The sequence below is a fragment of the Saccoglossus kowalevskii genome, chromosome 13 (assembly GCF_978046115.1).
Source record: "Saccoglossus kowalevskii chromosome 13, keSacKowa6.1, whole genome shotgun sequence".
Taxonomy (NCBI): Eukaryota; Metazoa; Hemichordata; class Enteropneusta; family Harrimaniidae; genus Saccoglossus; species Saccoglossus kowalevskii.
In genome coordinates this window covers 22,346,750-22,366,868 of record NC_140653.1, presented here as the reverse complement: position 1 = coordinate 22,366,868, position 20,119 = coordinate 22,346,750, and the positions used below count along the sequence as shown (strand labels likewise).

Here is a 20,119-nt window from a genome sequence, read left to right as displayed (position 1 = left end):
TTGCTTGTATATTATTGTTGAAATTCTGGTGTTTTTTGACGCGGACTGCGAGGGAAATTGTTCCAAATATGTCAAATTCAGTATATGTCTCAGAGAGTTTTTTTGACAAACATATTTCGTACTGATTGAAAAACACGAAAAGTTGATGACATGTGTTTAAATCTATAATCATGGGAAACTTTTGAAACAAAATATTGTTATTGTGATCGTTTGCGCCTTAATTCGTCTGAGTTCGGGATTTGAACTACTGTAAAATACTTTATTTTAGCTGGAATTAATTCTCGCTGAAAACAATTTTTGGGTGTTTTGTATGGAATTTATTTTCACTGATTGTTGACGAGTTTAAATGTAAAATATAGGAAAAAATGTATATTTGCTGGATTTTATTTTAACTGAATGATTCCTTCGAAAATAGCGAAAATTAGTTGCAAGCGAAAATAAAGTATTTAACAGTATTGTATAAACATACACAATGCTTAGTGGACGCAATCAAATATTTGATCTATCGTATTCAATCCAAACATCGAAGCGAGGGCGATGACCTCAACACGACAGTCCAAGTACTTCCTGATATGATATACACAGATACTACCCGTTATAGAAATACGCATGATTGTATACACACACATTAGTGAGGGAGGGATTCCAATACATGTAACAGCCATTGAGTTGTAAGCCGTGCGCAAAAAAGTAGGGTATAAAATGTGCTTTGCTGCGAGTAGTAGTTCTATTTACGATCATCACTGGAGACGTATCGCTGACTCTGTGACTTCACCATCGTCATGTCAAACCAGGCAAAGAAGGTAAAGATGGTAGGTGACTGTTCTCAGTCGCTTGTCGCCTGCATGTATTGCTTGCTCTGCATTACACATGTCATCCGGTGAATATCACACGGTAATGACGATGTCAACGCGTTCAGTAAAATTCAAGTTTGTGCCAAAATACTACTGTAAAAGAAGTTATTTTCACTGGAATTTAATCATATTAACTTAGTTTTAAATTCGCGGATTGCCAATGAAACATTGATTTCTAATATAATTGTATTTGTACATATTCACGTGGATTTCATCTTGCGGATTTTACTTATTTCTGCATAAATAGCGAAATTAAAAATTCGTTTACTGTAGGCCATCGCACTTGCTTACTTTTTGCGCGCGTGTGCGTGCGCAGTGACCGGTAAGAACCGGTCGTTCGCTGCTGTTGTTAAGCTGCCGGCGTTTTTCGCTGCTGTTAAATATGCATGCATGTATTTAGTTTGTAATAAAACAACTTGCGAGCTAGGGCTGTTGGCGACATTTGTTATTTCGCATTCGCACGCCGGCTTGCAAAATTGTAAACATGTGACGTCACTAGTGCGACGGCCTGCCTGAAAACTTCCAACTATCTGAACAATGTTCTAGAAGTTAGTATGCAATATAAATAAATAAATAAAATGTTATTTCTAACAGCGGCGATGGCTTCGCCCACAGTTGAATATTTTAGAACAGATTAATTCCAGCTACTGGTTGTTCACGTTAATCATCTCATAGGCGGACGTGCTTGTATAGTCATTGTGTGTGTTAGCGTCAGGTTTTGCAAGATTATGCTTTTCTGTCACAATTTATTTTCGTTGAACCACAGGTAGCTTGTTACAAAAATTTGTAGTAGGCGTTCGACGGGGTGGGGTTGGGTGGTAGCAAGATTGTATTATTCATCATGCAAAATTAAAATAAACACTAAAACAAACAATACCTCTGATAGACTGATTTTTAAAATATGTCAGTTTTTGCACTTTATTTTTGTTTTTTTCTAGTTTTTGAATTAATTTTACTTAGATATTGTATGAGAAATCAATATTAAAATGAATCTTATTTGAAAAAACAATGATTGCATATTGGCCCACTTATGTGCTCAGTAGTGCTTAGTTATTTTTGCAAATAGTTTCTATGGTAAAGTATTCATGTAACCATTTTGCTCATAGATACAGATGGACAAATTCATTTTAATGTTCATATGAATGGTACATTAATACAAATTGATGAAAAAATGATATTAATATTTTGTTATTATTCATTAAGTTAAATCTCCCCACAATGCATTGCACATGTGCTGGTCAATTTTCTTCCATTCATCACATGAGATTTCACAATGAACGAAAAATCACATATTTTAATTTGCCTCATATGAAAAGCCATCAATTTGTTCACCATCATTTCTCTGATACAAATTTGATAAATTATTGTTCACAGATGGCTGTCTAGCAGCCATTTTAGTAGTAACAGACTCATCCCTAAAATTGGCCTTTCTAGAACTGCTTGGATTTTGGGCTTAAGATTTTCTAATTTTATTCAAATCTTGGCACATGGTTTACACTTGATAAAGCACCAATGCATGCTGTCGTTCCATGAAATTCAAAAAATTATAACTTAGTCAAAGTTGGCTGCTTTTTCAGAGCCAGGTCTTGAGGGTTGAACATGTCCATGAATTTGCAATAACCTTAGCATAAATATAGGTCAACATTGATACATTTCTGTTTTCTATTTTAAGTTTGAAAGTCACTATTAAGCTAAGTCAATGTGTTTGACTTGTTTTGTTTTTTTCATAATTATAGGATGAAAAGCCAAAAGGAATTTTGGAACGTTTGAATGCTGGTGAAATAATTGTTGGTGATGGTGGGTTTGTGTTTGCACTTGAGAAGAGAGGATATGTGAAGGCAGGACCATGGACACCAGAGGCCACGGTGGAGAACCCAGAAGCAGGTAAATAACCAGAGATTAATTCAGTACATGTATTAATATATGAAAAAAATTGATATTAATTTTTTCCCTCCTAAATGTTAGCCAGTTATTTTCTGTGCATAATTTTTAGATATATTATAACATTGGTTCAGAATTTTTGACTCCCATGTGCGAAGCACAAAATGGGAGTCTTTGCAGTTAGTGTGTCTGTATGTGTGTATGTGTGTATGTGTGTGTGTGTGTGTGTGTGTGTATGTGTGTATGTGTGTCCGACTGTTCCACTGCTATCTCAAGAACCATACATCGGTTTTTGATGAAACTTGGTGCATAGATGCTCTGGGCCAATGCGCAGATTTGATTAGGTTTTGGTAAAAATCCATGCTCGTTAATTACCTAATTTGCATGATAATTAGCTAATTTTTAGCTGTTCTATGACTGTTCCACTGATATCTAAAGAACCACTCATTGGATTTTGATGAAACTTGGTACATAGATGCTCTGAACATATGCGCAGATTTGATTAATTTTTGGTAAAAATCCGTGCATATTAATTACCTAATTTACATGATAATTAGCTATTTTTTAGTGGTTCCATGACTGTTCCACTGATATCTAAACAACCACTCATTGGATTTTGATGAAACTTGGTACATAGATGCTCTGAACTAATGCTAGGTTTTGATTAGTTTTTGGTAATAATCCGTGGATACTAATTACCTAATTTGCATAATGATTAGTCAATTTTCGGTTTTTCCACTGATATCTCAAGTACTAATCATCACATTTCAAATGAAACTTGGTGCATAGATGTCATACGACACTGCACAGACCTGATAGTTTTTATGGTAATATCAGTACATATTAATTACCTAATTTGCATAATTAATTAATTTTCAGCATTTGATATAAGTAGTTAGCATTACATTTCAATGAAACTTGGTACTTACATACTCAAGGACTATGCAGAGATTGATTGTTTTCGATAAATATTTGTGCATATTAATCACCTAATTTGCATAATTAGTTAATTTTCAGCTTTTCCATGGGTATCTCAAGTACTAATCATCGCATTTCAATGAAACTTGGTACATAGATCCTTAGAGACCTGATTAGTTTTAGGGTAAATAATTGTGCATATTAATTACCTAATTTGCATAATTAATTTTCAGCTTTTCTACTGATATCTAAAGTACTAATCATTTACATTTCAATGAATCTAGAATTATGCAGACCCAATTAGTTTCCGGTAAATATTTGTGCATATTAATCACCTAATTTGCATAATTAACCAACTTTCACACTGATATCTCAGGTACTATACATCACATATCAATGAATGTACATGGATGCTGTAGGACAATAGACAGACCTGAATAATTGTGGGTTACAATCTGTACATATTAATTACCTAATTTGCATAATTAACCAATTTTAAGCTTTCACACTGATATCTAAAGTACCGTAAAAACTCCAAAATTTCGACCGGTTTTAAATAATTGGCGTTAGAAATGTGACATGTTTTTAGAGTCGTGGCCGAGTTGTAACTCAAAATCTAAACAAAGTCATCAATCAGTGAGTATTATGACAAGCAAAACAAAACATCAAGACGCGCAGAAGAGGTCAGCACAAAACTAATAGGTCAAAAGACAAAGCTGTCTCGCACTACCTAGGAAAACTTGCGAATGTTCGAAGTACAGGTACCCATTGGACAAAAGATACATGGAAGTTTAGCAAACTATCTCCCCGACCCAGTGCAATGTATCCGGTTAGAATCAAAGCTCACGTGTCCCTTATTTGAGGGACCAAATTCTGCCGTAAATTCGCCCTTGGATTAACAAATAAAATGGGATTTAAGAAAATAAAATGGGACTTTTAAGGTGTATTTTGGCGTCATTTTTCGGACATTTCAATCAATCCTGCCGGCTAAAATAGAGTCTAAGTTTTACCGTAGTCATTGACGTCTGTCTATTCAAGAGTACACGTGTATGATTTTTATCGTGACTAGCGTGAGCGGGTAAGCTTCCTTTCGAGAATGAGCTGTTATCACTGTGAACAATGTTAAATTATTCTTCAGATGACCAGTTTATTTTTTAAAAACAACTAATTTTTTTATTTAAAAAAAAATCATGCCGTTTTCGCATCAAAATCCAAGCCAAAATATCGTACTACAACATCAATCTCTTCGCATTGCGTTCAATAACATTAACATATTTAAATAAGCTATGGTAATTTGAACACGTTGGCATCATCCAGCTTTTTGATTGGTTAATTAGCGATTTGACCTATTTGACCTAAGAGAACATGGCGGATATCCTACAGCATCAAACGTTTATACGAGACCGGAATCATTCGCTTACGATGAAACTTAGTTGACTTTTATTTGTATTTCATAACCATTCAACAAATTTATTTTGTGTACATTATTATAATCACTACTGAGTACAGTAATAATCAACAATTCAAAAACGCAGCATGCCGAGATTTTTGTGTTCGTTTTTATTTGAAACTTCGTTTATTTAGAATATATTTTCGTTACCAATAAAATAAAAATCTCTCAGTCAATCAGAAACCCGGATTCATGCCTTCGAGGAAGGTCCCGTTTGAACGCTCACATCGGTTTTTTTTTTCGTTTGGGGGAAAACTAAAACTGGTCGCAATTTTCGAATAAGAATGAGTCGGCAATTTTTAGTGGAGTCGAAAATTTGGAGGTAAATAAAACACCGAAACCCGGCAAATAAATAGCCAATCGAATTTTTAGAGGGGTCGAAATTTTGGAGTTTTCACGGTACTAATTATTCCATTTCAATGAAACTTAGTACAAAGATGCTCTAGGACAATGTACAAACCTAATTAGTTTGGGGTAAAAATCTGTTCATATTAATTCCCTAATAAGCATAATAATTCATAATTTTTTGGTTCTAATCACATTTCAATTAAACTTGGAGACATAGATTTTCTGTTACATTGCGCAGACCTCATTAGTTTTACACTCAAATCTGGTCATATTAATTTTCTGATTTGCATAATTAGTTTTCAGCTAAGTAATTTCGAATTATATTTAATGTGTCTCCAATACTCTCAGCACATGGGAGTTCTTTCTAAGCTTTCTTTGATTATACTTAATTTTGCCATGCAAAGCAAAAGTTACATTGTTTGTATCCATCCATTTATTATAATATTCAATCTAGATTCTCAATAGACAAGGTTGTAGTAGTTTTCTATGCTCCACTCCTAGACTGGCGCAGTCGGGTGATTAATTTGTTTTTGTAGTTTAAATAAAATATAAAAACAATTCCTGAAATGGAGGTGTGATGAATTTCCTGCTGAATAAACCAGTCGGGGTGATTTCGCACTAACACCTCCATTTCACAAAATTTGTTATACTGCGCCAGTCTACTCCACTCCATACACACTAACAATATAAAAGCTATTGTTATAGCAAGAGTGGTTTGTCTACCTTGTTTTTGTTGTCCAATTTCCTGCCAGTTCAGGAACATGAGATACAAACTTCAGCCAATCATAAGTCATAATGTATACTAAGAAAGGAATTTGAAAAATATAATTTGCTTTTGATTAACATTACGGTATTGTAGTATATATACACTTGAACTTCTATAGTATTAACCTAATGTTTTGTTTTGTTCTCCAGTTCGTCAACTGCATCGGGAATTTCTCCGTGCTGGTGCTGACGTTATGCAAACATTTACTTTCTATGCTAGTGATGATAAGTTGCAGAACAGGGGAAATATGGACCCTAAGAAAATGACTGTAAGTAAACGAACGTGTCTTGATCCAGAGTTATTACATTACCCACCAACATTTCCGGGCATGATAGCGATATATATATTATAGAAATTGATCTTGCAATATACTTACAGCTTTACTGTTTTATGGTGGAATGGGGTGTTTCAAAAATGTTGATCAAATCGTTGAACTGAATTATATTAATATTTGGAACTAAGTTATATTGTGCAACAATTATACAATTTAATTTATTTCTGCACAGGGTTACAATGTAAACAATGAAGCCTGTCTAATAGCCAGGGAGGTGGCAAACGAAGGTGGTGCTTTGGTGGCTGGAGGCGTGTCACAAACACCAACATATCTCAGCGGTAAAGGCAAAGAATTTACCCAGAAGGAGTTTCAGAAACAAATGCATGTGTTCATGGAGAATAAAGTAGATTTCCTTATAGCAGAGGTAAGGTTTTATGTTAAACTTATTTGATGTTAGAAGACGTTACATAGTTTAAGACTTGTATGATTGTCACTTTTGAATTGGCATGTAACCAGTGTAATCAGAACAATGTTGAAATCTTACTATAGTAAAAATTGTGAATGCTTTTTCTATGCGGTTTTTGCATCTGGTTTTTTATAATAAAAAAACTCAGTAATTGAACACGCTATTTGTTGTAGTTTTATTTCACTGGATCCAATGCACTGAAAATAATTGTAATTATTTTGTAGTATTTTGAGCACGTAGAAGAGGCTGAATGGGCAACAGAAGTATGTAAAGCTACTGGTTTACCAGTTGCCACTACGCTATGTATAGGACCTGATGGTGATCTGCATGGAGTGTCAACTGGTGAATGCGCTGTCAGATTAGTTAAAGCAGGTAAGATACTTTTAGTACTGGATATAAGCAATAACATATTACATACTTCATGGATGATGGTATTCCTGGATTCTTCCCTTTTAATAAAAATGTGGATGCTCCGATTGTCTGAAATTAAAGGCAGGCTCTTGAAATAAAATTCTTGGGGGCGAATTTGTGAGTACAAAATTGACATTGATCACTCCCATATTTCAATACGTTTACAGGTGCAGATATTGTAGGTATTAATTGCCATTTTGACCCTGATATCACTCTTGCTGCTGTACGTAAAATGAAGACTGCCTTGGATGCTGCCGGACTCAAAGCTCACTTGATGACTCAACCATTAGCATATCATACTCCAGATGTTAATAAACAAGGATTTATTGATTTACCGGAATTTCCATTTGGTAAGTTGCTTTGTTTCATAACTTTGTTCTGTAAAATTAAGCAACTCAAATACTTCAAAATGTGTTGCGCCCTCTGGAGTTCTTTAGCACTTTTATGTTTGTTTTTAAGTCGCAGTTCTTGACATGGAATGTCAGTGTATTTTGCCAGACACTTCATATTCCATGCTTGGGACTATTGCATGGCAGAGCTATGTGGCAAACTCTCTGCCAAAAGACATTATGTCAAAATGCATTATCCCTGTATCATATAAGCCTGATCGAAACACAATCATCAATGGACGTACCTTATCCAAGTTTTCCCAAAGTCGCATACATTGGTATATAATGTGGTGATTTGTTCTCTTCAGTCTTACCCACAATAGCTTGGAGACATTTCTGTGCATACATTGTTAAAAAATGCATTATCAGGTCAGTTAATTCTTATTTATTTTTCAGCTTTGGAACCACGTGTGTGCACACGCTGGGAAATACAAGCATATGCACGTGAAGCTTATAATTTGGGTGTGCGTTTCATCGGAGGTTGTTGTGGTTTCGAACCGTACCATATACGTGCTGTTTGTGAAGAATTAGCACCAGAACGTGGTTTCTTGCCTCCAGGATCTGAGAAGCATGCCCCATGGGGTGATGGTCTCAGGCTACATACCAAACCATGGGTCAGAGCTAGGTATGTACTCATTGTTTTCAGTAATGATAAAATTATCAATTTACTTTTTGACTACATGAGATAATTTGCAATTAAAATGTTATCTGTAATTTGCAAAAAAAAAGAGGTTCATTAACCTCCTTCTTACTTTCCTTGCACTCTTTCATGCATGCACTCACCTTTTCATATAATTGCTATGTACTCCTTGGCCCACCCTCTCACCCTCCCACCCACAATTGAACAGCAGTAATTTGACTTATGAATATTCATAACATTAATCTCATTTAAAACAAAGCAGTTAACATGAAATATAGTGACAGACATATTTGTAACAGTCATGGCTTAATAATTTTGTACAAACATTGAACAAATCATTCAAAGTCTGCAGTGAAGTACACAGTTAGCACTGAAAACTTTGTTTCTATATTTCGTGAATTGACGCAGTTGTTGCAGAATTGCATTCTGACACTGGGTTGGAGTTCTAAGAATATTGAATATTTTGCGTAATCCATCATTACTTACTACTAGTACCTTGTAAAAAGCTGGAGACTTTTTTGCAAAGGCAGCGAATAATAATGATCAAATATACAGTACAAAATATGGCCAAATAAAAATAGTTGAATATTTTTGGTTTGAACTTCACATCACCAATCTATGTGAAATGTGATTGATACCTGTTTGAAACATAACTGGAACCTGGTTAGTTTTTAGTCCATGTTCAAACATACCGGTAGTCTGAAAACTTATTTTTTGACCTCCACATGTATCTCGGACATGCCCATTCAAGATGGCCTAATGCCATGTCTTTAATTAAATGAATGTGACTACATATTCACTTGAATCTAAGGTTTTTAGCATAACACATTGTAATAGAGTACATGTTTTTTTTATTTGTTTCATTTCAACAGGGCTCGCCAAACCTACTGGAAAAATTTGAAACCTTCTTCAGGTCGGCCATTCTCTGCAAGTTTATCCAAGCCGGATTGTTGGGGTGTAACCGCTGGTGATCAGGAGCTAATACAGAAAACTAGTAACACAACTGACGATGAACTCAAGACTTTGTTTAGTACAAAGGGATAAAAACTGCCATACATACATACTGTGTAAATTTATTGTATCTTCAATTTTCTTTTATTTCATATTTTCAAGGTCAGGGATACCAATAGTTCGTTAATTTCTTTACCTCAGGACTGTATTTTTGAGTGAACAGCATGCCAGAAGAAAAGTTGATTTATTGAAATGAATGATTTATTGCTTATGCTTCATTCAGATAACGAGTATACAATGCAACTAACTTTGTTATAACTTTAAAGTGCATAAAATAGTTATTCACACTTTCAGTTTTTTTGTATGGGAATACACTTGCCATGTACATAGCTATATAACCATTTTAAGGAAATCCTTTTTTCTGTCGGTGAGCACTGAGACCAAATTTTATCAAGTTGATTTTTTTCATGCATGTTTTATTCAACATGGATCCTCTTTTTTGACTCCCATGTGCGAAGCACAAAATGGGAGTCTTTGCAGTTAGTGTGTCTGTATGTGTGTGTGTATGTGTGTGTGTACTTGGATTGCTATATGTTGCGAGGACAAAAATACAGATATATAGCTACTTCCGAGGACATACACACCTTCCGAGGACCTTTTTCATAGTCCTCGGAAAACATAATTTATATTAATAGTTAATTCGATTATTAATACGTTTTGCGTAGCTTAGGTTTAGTATCGGGGGAAGGTATGGTTCACGTTATATTAATATTAATATAATTATACCATACCTTACCCCGATACTAAACCTAAGCTTCGCAAACATTTCTATGTTCAGTCACGGGATATTCAACTCTTGTTTAATTAAACTTAATTAAAATGCAATTCTCCATTGTATTGCATTGTAATTGAGTTTAATTAAACTCCAATTAAAACGCAACCCTATATAGGAACGCGTTTTAATCGAGTTCATATCGCAACTATATTAAAAGTTAATTCAACTATATTAAAAGTTAATCCAATGTAGTCCTCGGAACATATTGCAATACAAGTATGTATGTGTGTGTATGTGTGTCCGACTGTTCCACTGCTATCTCAAGAACCATACATCGGTTTTTGATGAAACTTGGTGCATAGATGCTCTGGGCCAATGCGCAGATTTGATTAGGTTTTGGTAAAAATCCATGCTCGTTAATTACCTAATTTGCATGATAATTAGTTAATTTTTAGCTGTTCTATGACTGTTCCACTGATATCTAAAGAACCACTCATTGGATTTTGATGAAACTTGGTACATAGATGCTCTGAACTAATGCTAGGTTTTGATTAGTTTTTGGTAATAATCCGTGGATACTAATTACCTAATTTGCATAATGATTAGTCAATTTTTGGTTTTTCCACTGATATCTCAAGTACTAATCATCACATTTCAATGAAACTTGGTACATAGATGTCATACGACACTGCACAGACCTGATAGTTTTTATGGTAATATCAGTACATATTAATTACCTAATTTGCATAATTAATTAATTTTCAGCATTTGATACAAGTAGTTAGCATTACATTTCAATGAAACTTGGTACTTACATACTCAAGGACTATGCAGAGATTGATTGTTTTCGATAAATATTTGTGCATATTAATCACCTAATTTGCATAATTAGTTAATTTTCAGCTTTTCCACAGGTATCTCAAGTACTAATCATCGCATTTCAATGAAACTTGGTACATAGATCCTTTAGGACTATGCAGAGACCTGATTAGTTTTAGGGTAAATAATTGTGCATATTAATTACCTAATTTGCATAATTAATTTTCAGCTTTTCTACTGATATCTAAAGTACTAATCATCACATTTCAATGAATCTAGAATTATGCAGACCCAATTAGTTTCCGGTAAATATTTGTGCATATTAATCACCTAATTTGCATAATTAACCAACTTTCACACTGATATCTCAGGTACTATACATCACATATCAATGAATGTACATGGATGCTGTAGGACAATAGACAGACCTGAATAATTGTGGGTTAAAATCTGTACATATTAATTACCTAATTTGCATAATTAACCAATTTTAAGCTTTCACACTGATATCTAAAGTACCGTAAAAACTCCAAAATTTCGACCGGTTTTAAATAATTGGTGTTCGATATGTGACGTGTTTTTATAGTCAAAATTAAGGTGCATTTTCGGACGGTCGAATTTTTCAGAATAGAAATCAGCAAATGAAAAAATGGGGATGATAGACAGTGTGCTTCATTAGTTTTTAAAAAATGCAATGTCCGTCAATTGACGTAAACTTCCTCATGTTTCACGGTAAAAGCAAAGGTCGTGGCCGAGTTGTAACTCAAAATCTAAACAAAGTCATCAATCAGTGAGTATTATGACAAGCAAAACAAAACATCAAGACGCGGAGAAGAGGTCAGCACAAAACTAATAGGTCAAAAGACAAAGCTGTCTCGCACTACCTAGAAAAACTTGCGAATGTTCGAAGTACAGGTACCCATTGGACAAAAGATGCATGGAAGTTTAGCAAACTATCTCCCCGACCCAGTGCAATGTATCCGGTTAGAATCAAAGCTCACGTGTCCCTTATTTGAGGGACCAAATTCTGCCGTAAATTCGCCCTTGGATTAAAAAATAAAATGGGATTTAAGAAAATAAAATGGGACTTTTAAGGTGTATTTTGGCGTCATTTTTCGGACATTTCAATCAATCCTGCCGGCTAAAATAGAGTCTAAGTTTTACCGTAGTCATTGACGTTTGTCTATTCAAGAGTACACGTGTATGATTTTTATCGTGACTAGCGTGAGCGGGTAAGCTTCCTTTCGAGAATGAACTGTTATCACTGTGAACAATGTTAAATTATTCTTCAGATGACCAGTTTATTTTTTAAAAACAACTAATTTTTTTATTTAAAAAAAATCATGCCGTTTTCGCATCAAAATCCAAGCCAAAATATCGTACAACACCAATCTCTTCCGCATTGCATTCAATAACATTAACATATTTAAATAAGCTATGGTAATTTGAACACGTTGGCATCATCCAGCTTTTTGATTGGTTAATTAGCGATTTGACCTAAGAGAACATGGCGGATATCCTACAGCATCAAACGTTTATACGAGACCGGAATCATTCGCTTACGATGAAACTAAGTTGACTTTTATTTGTATTTCATAACCATTCAACAAATTTATTTTGTGTACATTATTATAATCACTACTGAGTACAGTAATAATCAACAATTCAGAAACGCAGCATGCCGAGATTTTTGTGTTCGTTTTTATTTCAAACTTCGTTTATTTAGAATATATTTTCGTTACCAATAAAATAAAAATCTCTCAGTCAATCAGAAACCCGGATTCATGCCTTCGAGGAAGGTCCCGTTTGAACGCTCACATCGTGTTTTTTTTTCGTTTGGGGGAAAACTAAAACTGGTCGCAATTTTCGAATAAGAATGAGTCGGCAATTTTTAGTGGAGTCGAAAATTTGTAGGTAAATAAAACACAGAAACCGGCAAATAAATAGGCGGCCGAATTTTTAGAGGGGTCGAAATTTTGGAGTTTTCACGGTACTAATTATTCCATTTCAATGAAACTTAGTATAAAGATGCTCTAGGACAATGTACAAACCTAATTAGTTTGGGGTAAAAATCCGTTCATATTAATTCCCTAATAAGCATAATAATTCATAATTTTTTGGTTCTAATCACATTTCAATTAAACTTGGAGACATAGATTTTCTGTTACATTGCGCAGACCTCATTAGTTTTACACTCAAATCTGGTCATATTAATTTTCTGATTTGCATAATTAGTTTTCAGCTAAGTAATTTCGAATTATATTTAATGTGTCTCCAATACTCTCAGCACATGGGAGTTCTTTCTAAGCTTTCTTTGATTTTGGTTTATAATTTAAAGTCAAAGCTGTACATTCTAAATGATAATTTTGAATCGTGTTTTTGATGGAACTTCAGAATGTTGTTAAGAATATCTTTTCTAAAATCGTCCCAATTATAGGATATATAGGCAAAGTTATGAATCCTATCCTATCCTATCGTATCGTCACAATTTGTATTTGCATATCTGGTTTTAGTGTACCGTTAAGTATTATGTCAGCAGTGCTCATCTTGTAATGGTTTCAAAAAATAACCATATTTGACAAGATTCTGTGAAATAAAGATTTTTAATGGATACTGTAGTTAGATCTGTTTTTTCCAGTCCCTTTTTGTTCAAAAATAGAAACTGTGTATGGGTTTGTGCATTTGTGTCTCTACCTATATCTTGGGTATGTCTGGGCGGATCATGGGCTGAGATAAATATGCACATCCATTTATTTCACAATGCTATTTGAGATGGCTGAATGTCTGCGAGTTTTGTGTTAAAAACTCAACAAAATCGAGCAGTTCTTCCAGACGCAGATCCCGGCTATTCAGAAATATGTTCACTCTTGGTTTGAACATTATGGGATCTTGATTCATATCATTTTGTTTATAGTCCATGTTGAACAAAGTTTGAAACTGGATCTCTGGGGCCAAATCTGTTCATTCTTTGGAATGTACATGCAGTGATTTACTGATTCAATCCAAGATGGCTGACTGGCAGCCATTTTGTTTTTTGAAAATGCGGAATCTTTTGCATTCAGTTTTTGTTCAAATTTGGTGTATACATGGCATTAACAATGACTAGCTAAGATCCAATTCAAATGACCGACTGTTCATACTCGAACTTCATATATTTCTTAGATTTGGTGGCTCGCAGGCACTATGTAATGCACTTCTATGTTTATCAACTTTTATCATAGATCAAAAGCAACATGTAATCAATGTAAGTTATTTAAAGTGCCTGTGAAATGGCTGCTATTTTCACGCCTAAAATTATCCATTGATACATAAATATTATTAATTGTTATGTTTCTAAGCATGAATTATTTTTTTAAGTGAAAAAATGTGTTTTAAACTCAGTCTACGGCAACTTTATTTTTGTGTATTTTAAAACGAGGCTCCTCATTAGCATACAGAAATTCCCCTTGTGACGTCAGAAGGGGAAGTCGCATGGCAGCTTGCATTGCCGATACGTGTAAATAAGGCAAATTTCTTGTGCAGTTTTCTCGTCTTTGACTAAATTGTCACTTATGTACTTGTTCGTCGAGGAAGAATGGACCTTAATGAACACATAGTATAAATTTTGTTGCATGGGGTTGAGTTAGATGCGAAATATGTCCGTTCTGGTGTAGCTGGTCACCGTGATTGTCACCGACACCGGCGCACGTTTGTACACTGTCGCTGGACAAAACAGAATTTGACGTCGGAATTATCTCGTTATTTAGCAGGTTACTCGGCACGTCACTACACTGTTTTATTTCATCGATCGTCTGAGTAAAACTTTCAAATTTAAAATAAAAGAGAACATATTTTGACATTCTAAACATAAGACTATAGTGATCACTATAAAATAATTTTAAAAAACGACAAATCACAGTTACTAGTTACTAAATAAATGACAGCCGCATGGAAATAAATTGACATTTTGTTGGAATAGGTGAACGCGTCGGGTCACGACGAGGGCAAGTGCGTTGAAAGCGGCGTTTAATTGGATAACAAAAATAATCGAGATCGACACACATACAGATAAATTCAGAGTGGGTTCGAGTTAGCGTGATCCATGGCGTGATTGTCATAATTATAACATCATATTAAAACTTTATTTGGTGGAAACACATTGACCAAGCCCGGATTCTTATTTCATAAATTATTACGCAGATCAAGCTGCAAGCATGGAGGTAAAAAAAGAACAGAGGTGTGAATTCGACATTCAACACCAATCACCAAACAATTCAGAAACTTTTAGCCTTCGAAAATGAAAACAATTAGCAGTGTGTAAGGGCTGTGTAATTTCCTGTTTGCCCGACGCTTCGTTTTCGTGTCACTGTCAGAATTATTGCTAACTTTGCTAACTGAGGGACTAAATGATCTCTATAAAACGATAATCAGGATCGCAAAAAAAGTCAACTCATTTGAAACACTTGCCGGACGTCTCTTTCTTCTGAAATCCGCCTCGGTGATCATGGGCTGGTCCGGAATCTATTTCTTTCAAAAGTGTTGCGCCAGGTTTACGTTGTCGGCGTTTCTCTTAAAACCTAGTTGTGTTTTTTTTTCCATGGACGAGGACAGTTTTTCCAAAACAAGAAAAAAGAATCTGAGGTTAAGTGGCTTTCGTCCACCGATGTCTCACATTTGGATCGATTAGCAATATGTGAATACATACACTATGACTATACGTTTCACTGCAACTGCCCACAACACAACATCTAAAAACTCTCTCTCAAAAAAAAAAAAAAATATAGACAAAAAAAAAAAGAAAAAACGCCGACCGAAAAATGTATATCGTTTAAAAGTATACTGAATGACCAGTGTTATTGCTGCTCAGGGGTATGACTTTCTCTCACATTTTGTCATTTGGTGGCGCACTTTTGGCGAGAGTCGGAAATCCGGAAACAGTCGACCGTTTCAGGATAGGTGAGAAATATACCAAATTTACTTGGATACGAGTAATCATTTTCAGCAAAAAAATCAATACTGTCCATTTCAGTGGGACACAGATCTAAAATGGGAAACGTGAGGGTGGGCATTGCACAGGCACTTTAAGCATTACATACATCCACAAATGGTGATCAAACACCTATGTCAACATGATTTACGTCACATGACTTCTAAGTAATATATATATATATTGTGTATGTATACTATAGCAGAAATATGTTTATGTCATTTTTTTCAGCATTTTACCATGTAGTATTTATTGTCACCATGGCAACAGATAAGGAACTATTTAAGACTGCTCGATTGACATTTCCAGGCCTAATTAATGTAAATGTTGCACCTACAGAGCAGGATGTATTGCATTGTATTATGGGAGATGCATTCCCATTCAGTGTAATATAAAACAATTGTTTGAAACTAAATCAATTGTCAGTTTTTTTAAAACTTGTAATATGAACAGGAATATCTGTTCTATCTGTCCTTCAGTGAATTCACATAGATAAGAAAAGGAGGGCGATTAACCAATAGTGATATTAAATCCGTTAATATGGTGTACAACTTGATTTGAATGATATATAATCAAAGATTATAGCCAATTCAATCCACTAATAACACTTATCTGATATGTTGATTGATTCACTGAAACGTTATTTTACTGTCTAGATGGAAGATAGCTGTTGCTCAAGTTACAGACCTGTAGTTGTATACTAAACGTTTTGTTTCGCTGATTACAGATTTCTTATTATCTGTAATTAGCGAAACAAGCCATTTACTACTAGTAATTAAAATAACGTTATTTTCGGCAAATGTATTATGTAGTTATATACACTACTGAAGTTTCGTCCGACAGTTGTGAATACTGTACGTGCAGGACCCTTGTTTCGCTGATTACAGATTTCTGATTATCTGTTATTATCAAAACGAGTCATTTACTAATTAAAATATTGTTATTTTCGGCAAATATTTTGTAAATATTGTGCGTATAAAACCCATTTTCTCTGAATACAGTTTATTTTTTATTATGTTTGTCATCCCGTTTCGTTTCGTTTCGTTTCTTCGATTACAATAAGCCCCTTCACTGTAAGTAATTTAACAGTTACTATTACAATTACACCTATATTTGTCTATATATGTCAAGTGAAATGAACATGTACACGTGATTTATAATAATGAATCAACTAATCTGAAAATTTCTTATATGGAGCAGTTACAAACGTTTATTTTTTTCATAGCTAATATTGGCATGTTTACTTACTCATAGATATACTTGATCACTCAATATTTGTAAAGTGATTCTGAATTCTCCGGGACAGTCTTTTGCATTGGCTCATATGTGTTAAAAATTAGTTTAGTAACAAGGACTGTCGAGAATGTATATTCTTATTGATATTTGAAGGGCGGTAGTCGTCGCGCCACGTATGCAAGATACAAGGGTCTCATGTAAACAGAGATGGCGACTTTGACTGGTGCGCAGATCAACAAGTACAAACTGAGACGTTACCAAGCTTTAATTAGGTATTTTAGGTGATTGGAAGGTATCGAAGGAGTCACCGACGGTAATTAGTGCAAGCGCGCCCAGATCAAGTCTCATACTTGTGATTTCCATTAGAATAACGCATTGGATTGTTGGAAAATCAATGTCTATCAACACAAATGTTGCACATGCGCAGCGCGACGACCACCGCCAATTGAAGACATGAATTCAGAAAAAGAGAAAAACTGCCAAAGCCGATGCTAGGGCGCCCCCTACAGGTATGATTAGGATTGTTCACATAATGACCCCGGGTCGGTGAGTGGGTGCGTGACGATTAAAATGAATATATAGATTAATGCATGTTTCCTAAAATACCATTACTACTAAAATACAGATTATTCTGTGTTCTTCATAACGGTGAGAATAATAATATAAAGTGTATCTTTACTTCTTGTCGTTTTAACCGAGTTTCTCTGCACGAACGGCGGCGGCGATCTACTGAAAGCAAGCTACCGGTATGTTATGATGATAACAGTGAGGGACCTTTCCCAACGTTTTTCTGTTGGCATATATGCATGTGTAAGTACAAACCAACTTTAATAGTGTAACAGTGCATCGTAAAATACTTTACTATAATAAACAATGGCGACAGATCAAAAACACACTTGATTGGCAGGGCGTCCTTCAACTTTGGATGACCCCGCCGACATAATTGATGACCATGGTTGGCGGAATAAATGCTGACTCAACAGATCACAGTCCTGAACGCATGAAAACACGCGAAGCGGAAATATGTGCCATCTAATGTATCTATGGCCACTATATTTCAGCCATTTTTTAACAAACCGAACAAGTGAAGAACCATATACGTTCCGCTTCGTCTTATGTATGAAATGTAAAGGATCTTTGTATGATGTGGTATTAATGAATAAATAAACAAACAAACAAACAAATAAATAAACAAACAAACAAAAAAACAAACAAACAATAAATAAATAAATAAATAAATAAATAAATAAATAAATAAGTAAATAAATAAATAAATAAATAAATGGTCAGGTGATAAATTTGTTGCTACGTTCACGTTATACCGAAATTTTGTGTTTGAAGAGAGATTACTTAGTAGTGTTCACGTTAGTCCATGGTTAGTCGGAACCCATTTGGGACCCACTCGAAATCACGCCCTCATTCGTCGATCTGTTATTTAACCCAAACAAGAAAAACGATACGCATATGGTGATAATAATAATTGCTATATTGAAATTATATCCATTGGCTGTCATGGTATCTATTCTTTAATAAGAGTCATCGAAATTACGAGAATCGAAAAACACTTATTTGTTCGCATTGATATAGCATTGCAAACAAAAAAACTCGGTTGCAGCAACACATAAATATGCATCGCTGACGACGGTTTACAATCATTTTATTCATTACTACAGCATCTGACCAGTCATTGCTGTACTTCCCTCCATCGTCAGGTCATACCAGTATGAACAAGAGAACGGTGATGGTTGTGAACCATAATTGCCTCAGCACAAAGGCTGTTATGTAATACCAGCGGATGTAAAGGAAAATGTATTGTAGTGTTACTACTGTGTAATTTACAATATATCTGAATTAACCTTCACTATTAAGGACAATATAGGAGTAGAAGCAAGGCTACGCAAATTTTGCGAAATAGTAGTTAGTTAGAATTACCAGACATTGTGGGATATAAAGAAGTGGCCTATTAACCCATGAAACATACTCGCACATATCCATACATGTCTTATTCTGTGGCTGTCATATACACGATCATGATAACTGGAAATGGTTTCACAACAGAAAAAAGTGTTATTGCTGTAAATATTTATGAACAATAAAAACTGAAATTTAGAAAAACTATGAACAAAAAATAATAACAATCTGTGATTTTCTGTACAGTTTCCAGGAAATTATTAACCGAACCATAACATTTATAAAAAGCACAGTGCTGAGATTCACATCGAGTATATCAGAAATATAAACGTACAGTTTGGTGACATATTAAAGTCAAATTTTGTATAGTTCAATACACATACAATCACCCATATACTAGTATATTTTGACAATAAATACCTCTTTCACATTGTGCAAATACAAACAAGACATTAAACCTTCCTGACAGTAACATGTAAGCGTTGTATAAACCCTAATGAAAAGTCTTGAGTCATGGCGAATACTTCTATCGAGTAGCCCATTTAAAAACCGCTTCAACTATCCAAGCCCAATCACTAATGTGCGGGGTCATTAATTAAATAATATTAATTTTATTAACACTTACACACTCCCCGGAGGGATTGGCAATGGCTACAAATTGGAACATGACGTCATGGTGAAATCAAATATATAAGTTGGTATTGCAACTTGATAACCCCAATAGCGTTGCAATGTTATTAAAAAAACTATTATAATGTCTAAATAATTTGTATTGCTATATTTTTTGTTTTTTTTGTTTTTTGTTTTTTTTTCTGTTTGATTATTTCACAGTGTTATTCTTTTTATTTTTTTCACTTTATTTGGCTATTTTGATAAACCTAGTGGTTTGGCAAACCAGGTGTCGCAATATTATTAAAATTAAGTTGTTTCATAAATTCCATTTTTTTGTTTCATAACACGCCATTTTGTTTTGTAAATTCCATTTTTCGTTCCATAAAACACAAATTTGTTTCGGAGTATATGGCTTTCTCTTTAGAGCAACATTCGTACAAGATTGAGGCAGG

At 34.5% G+C, this 20,119-nt stretch overlaps 1 protein-coding gene across 2 annotated transcripts; it reads left to right on the top strand.

Moving 5' to 3' along the window:
• The first annotated feature begins 699 nt into the window (after positions 1 to 699).
• Positions 700 to 9,605, top strand: LOC100378727 (betaine--homocysteine S-methyltransferase 1-like). 2 transcript variants are annotated; one of them, XM_002737359.4, is made up of 8 exons: positions 700 to 803; positions 2,591 to 2,738; positions 6,367 to 6,485; positions 6,724 to 6,915; positions 7,182 to 7,329; positions 7,536 to 7,718; positions 8,154 to 8,382; positions 9,270 to 9,605. In XM_002737359.4, the coding sequence occupies exons 1-8, from the start codon at positions 783 to 785 to the stop codon at positions 9,439 to 9,441; spliced, it is 1,212 nt and encodes a 403-aa protein (XP_002737405.1). In that variant the 5' UTR covers positions 700 to 782; the 3' UTR covers positions 9,442 to 9,605. The 2 variants fall into 2 exon arrangements, with proteins under 2 accessions (XP_002737405.1, XP_006819776.1); XM_006819713.3 differs by having other exon boundaries at positions 705 to 812.
• The last annotated feature ends 10,514 nt before the right edge of the window (positions 9,606 to 20,119 follow it).

What these genes read in the sequence shown, in the direction of transcription:
- LOC100378727 (XM_006819713.3), top strand. Translation starts at nt 783, where the DNA reads ATGTCAAACCAGGCAAAGAAGGTAAAGATG. An exon ending in GGTGGAGAACCCAGAAGCAG is followed by an intron (nt 2,739 to 6,366) that starts GTAAATAACCAG and finishes TTTGTTCTCCAG; the next exon opens with TTCGTCAACTGCATCGGGAA. An exon ending in AAACCATGGGTCAGAGCTAG is followed by an intron (nt 8,383 to 9,269) that starts GTATGTACTCAT and finishes TCATTTCAACAG; the next exon opens with GGCTCGCCAAACCTACTGGA.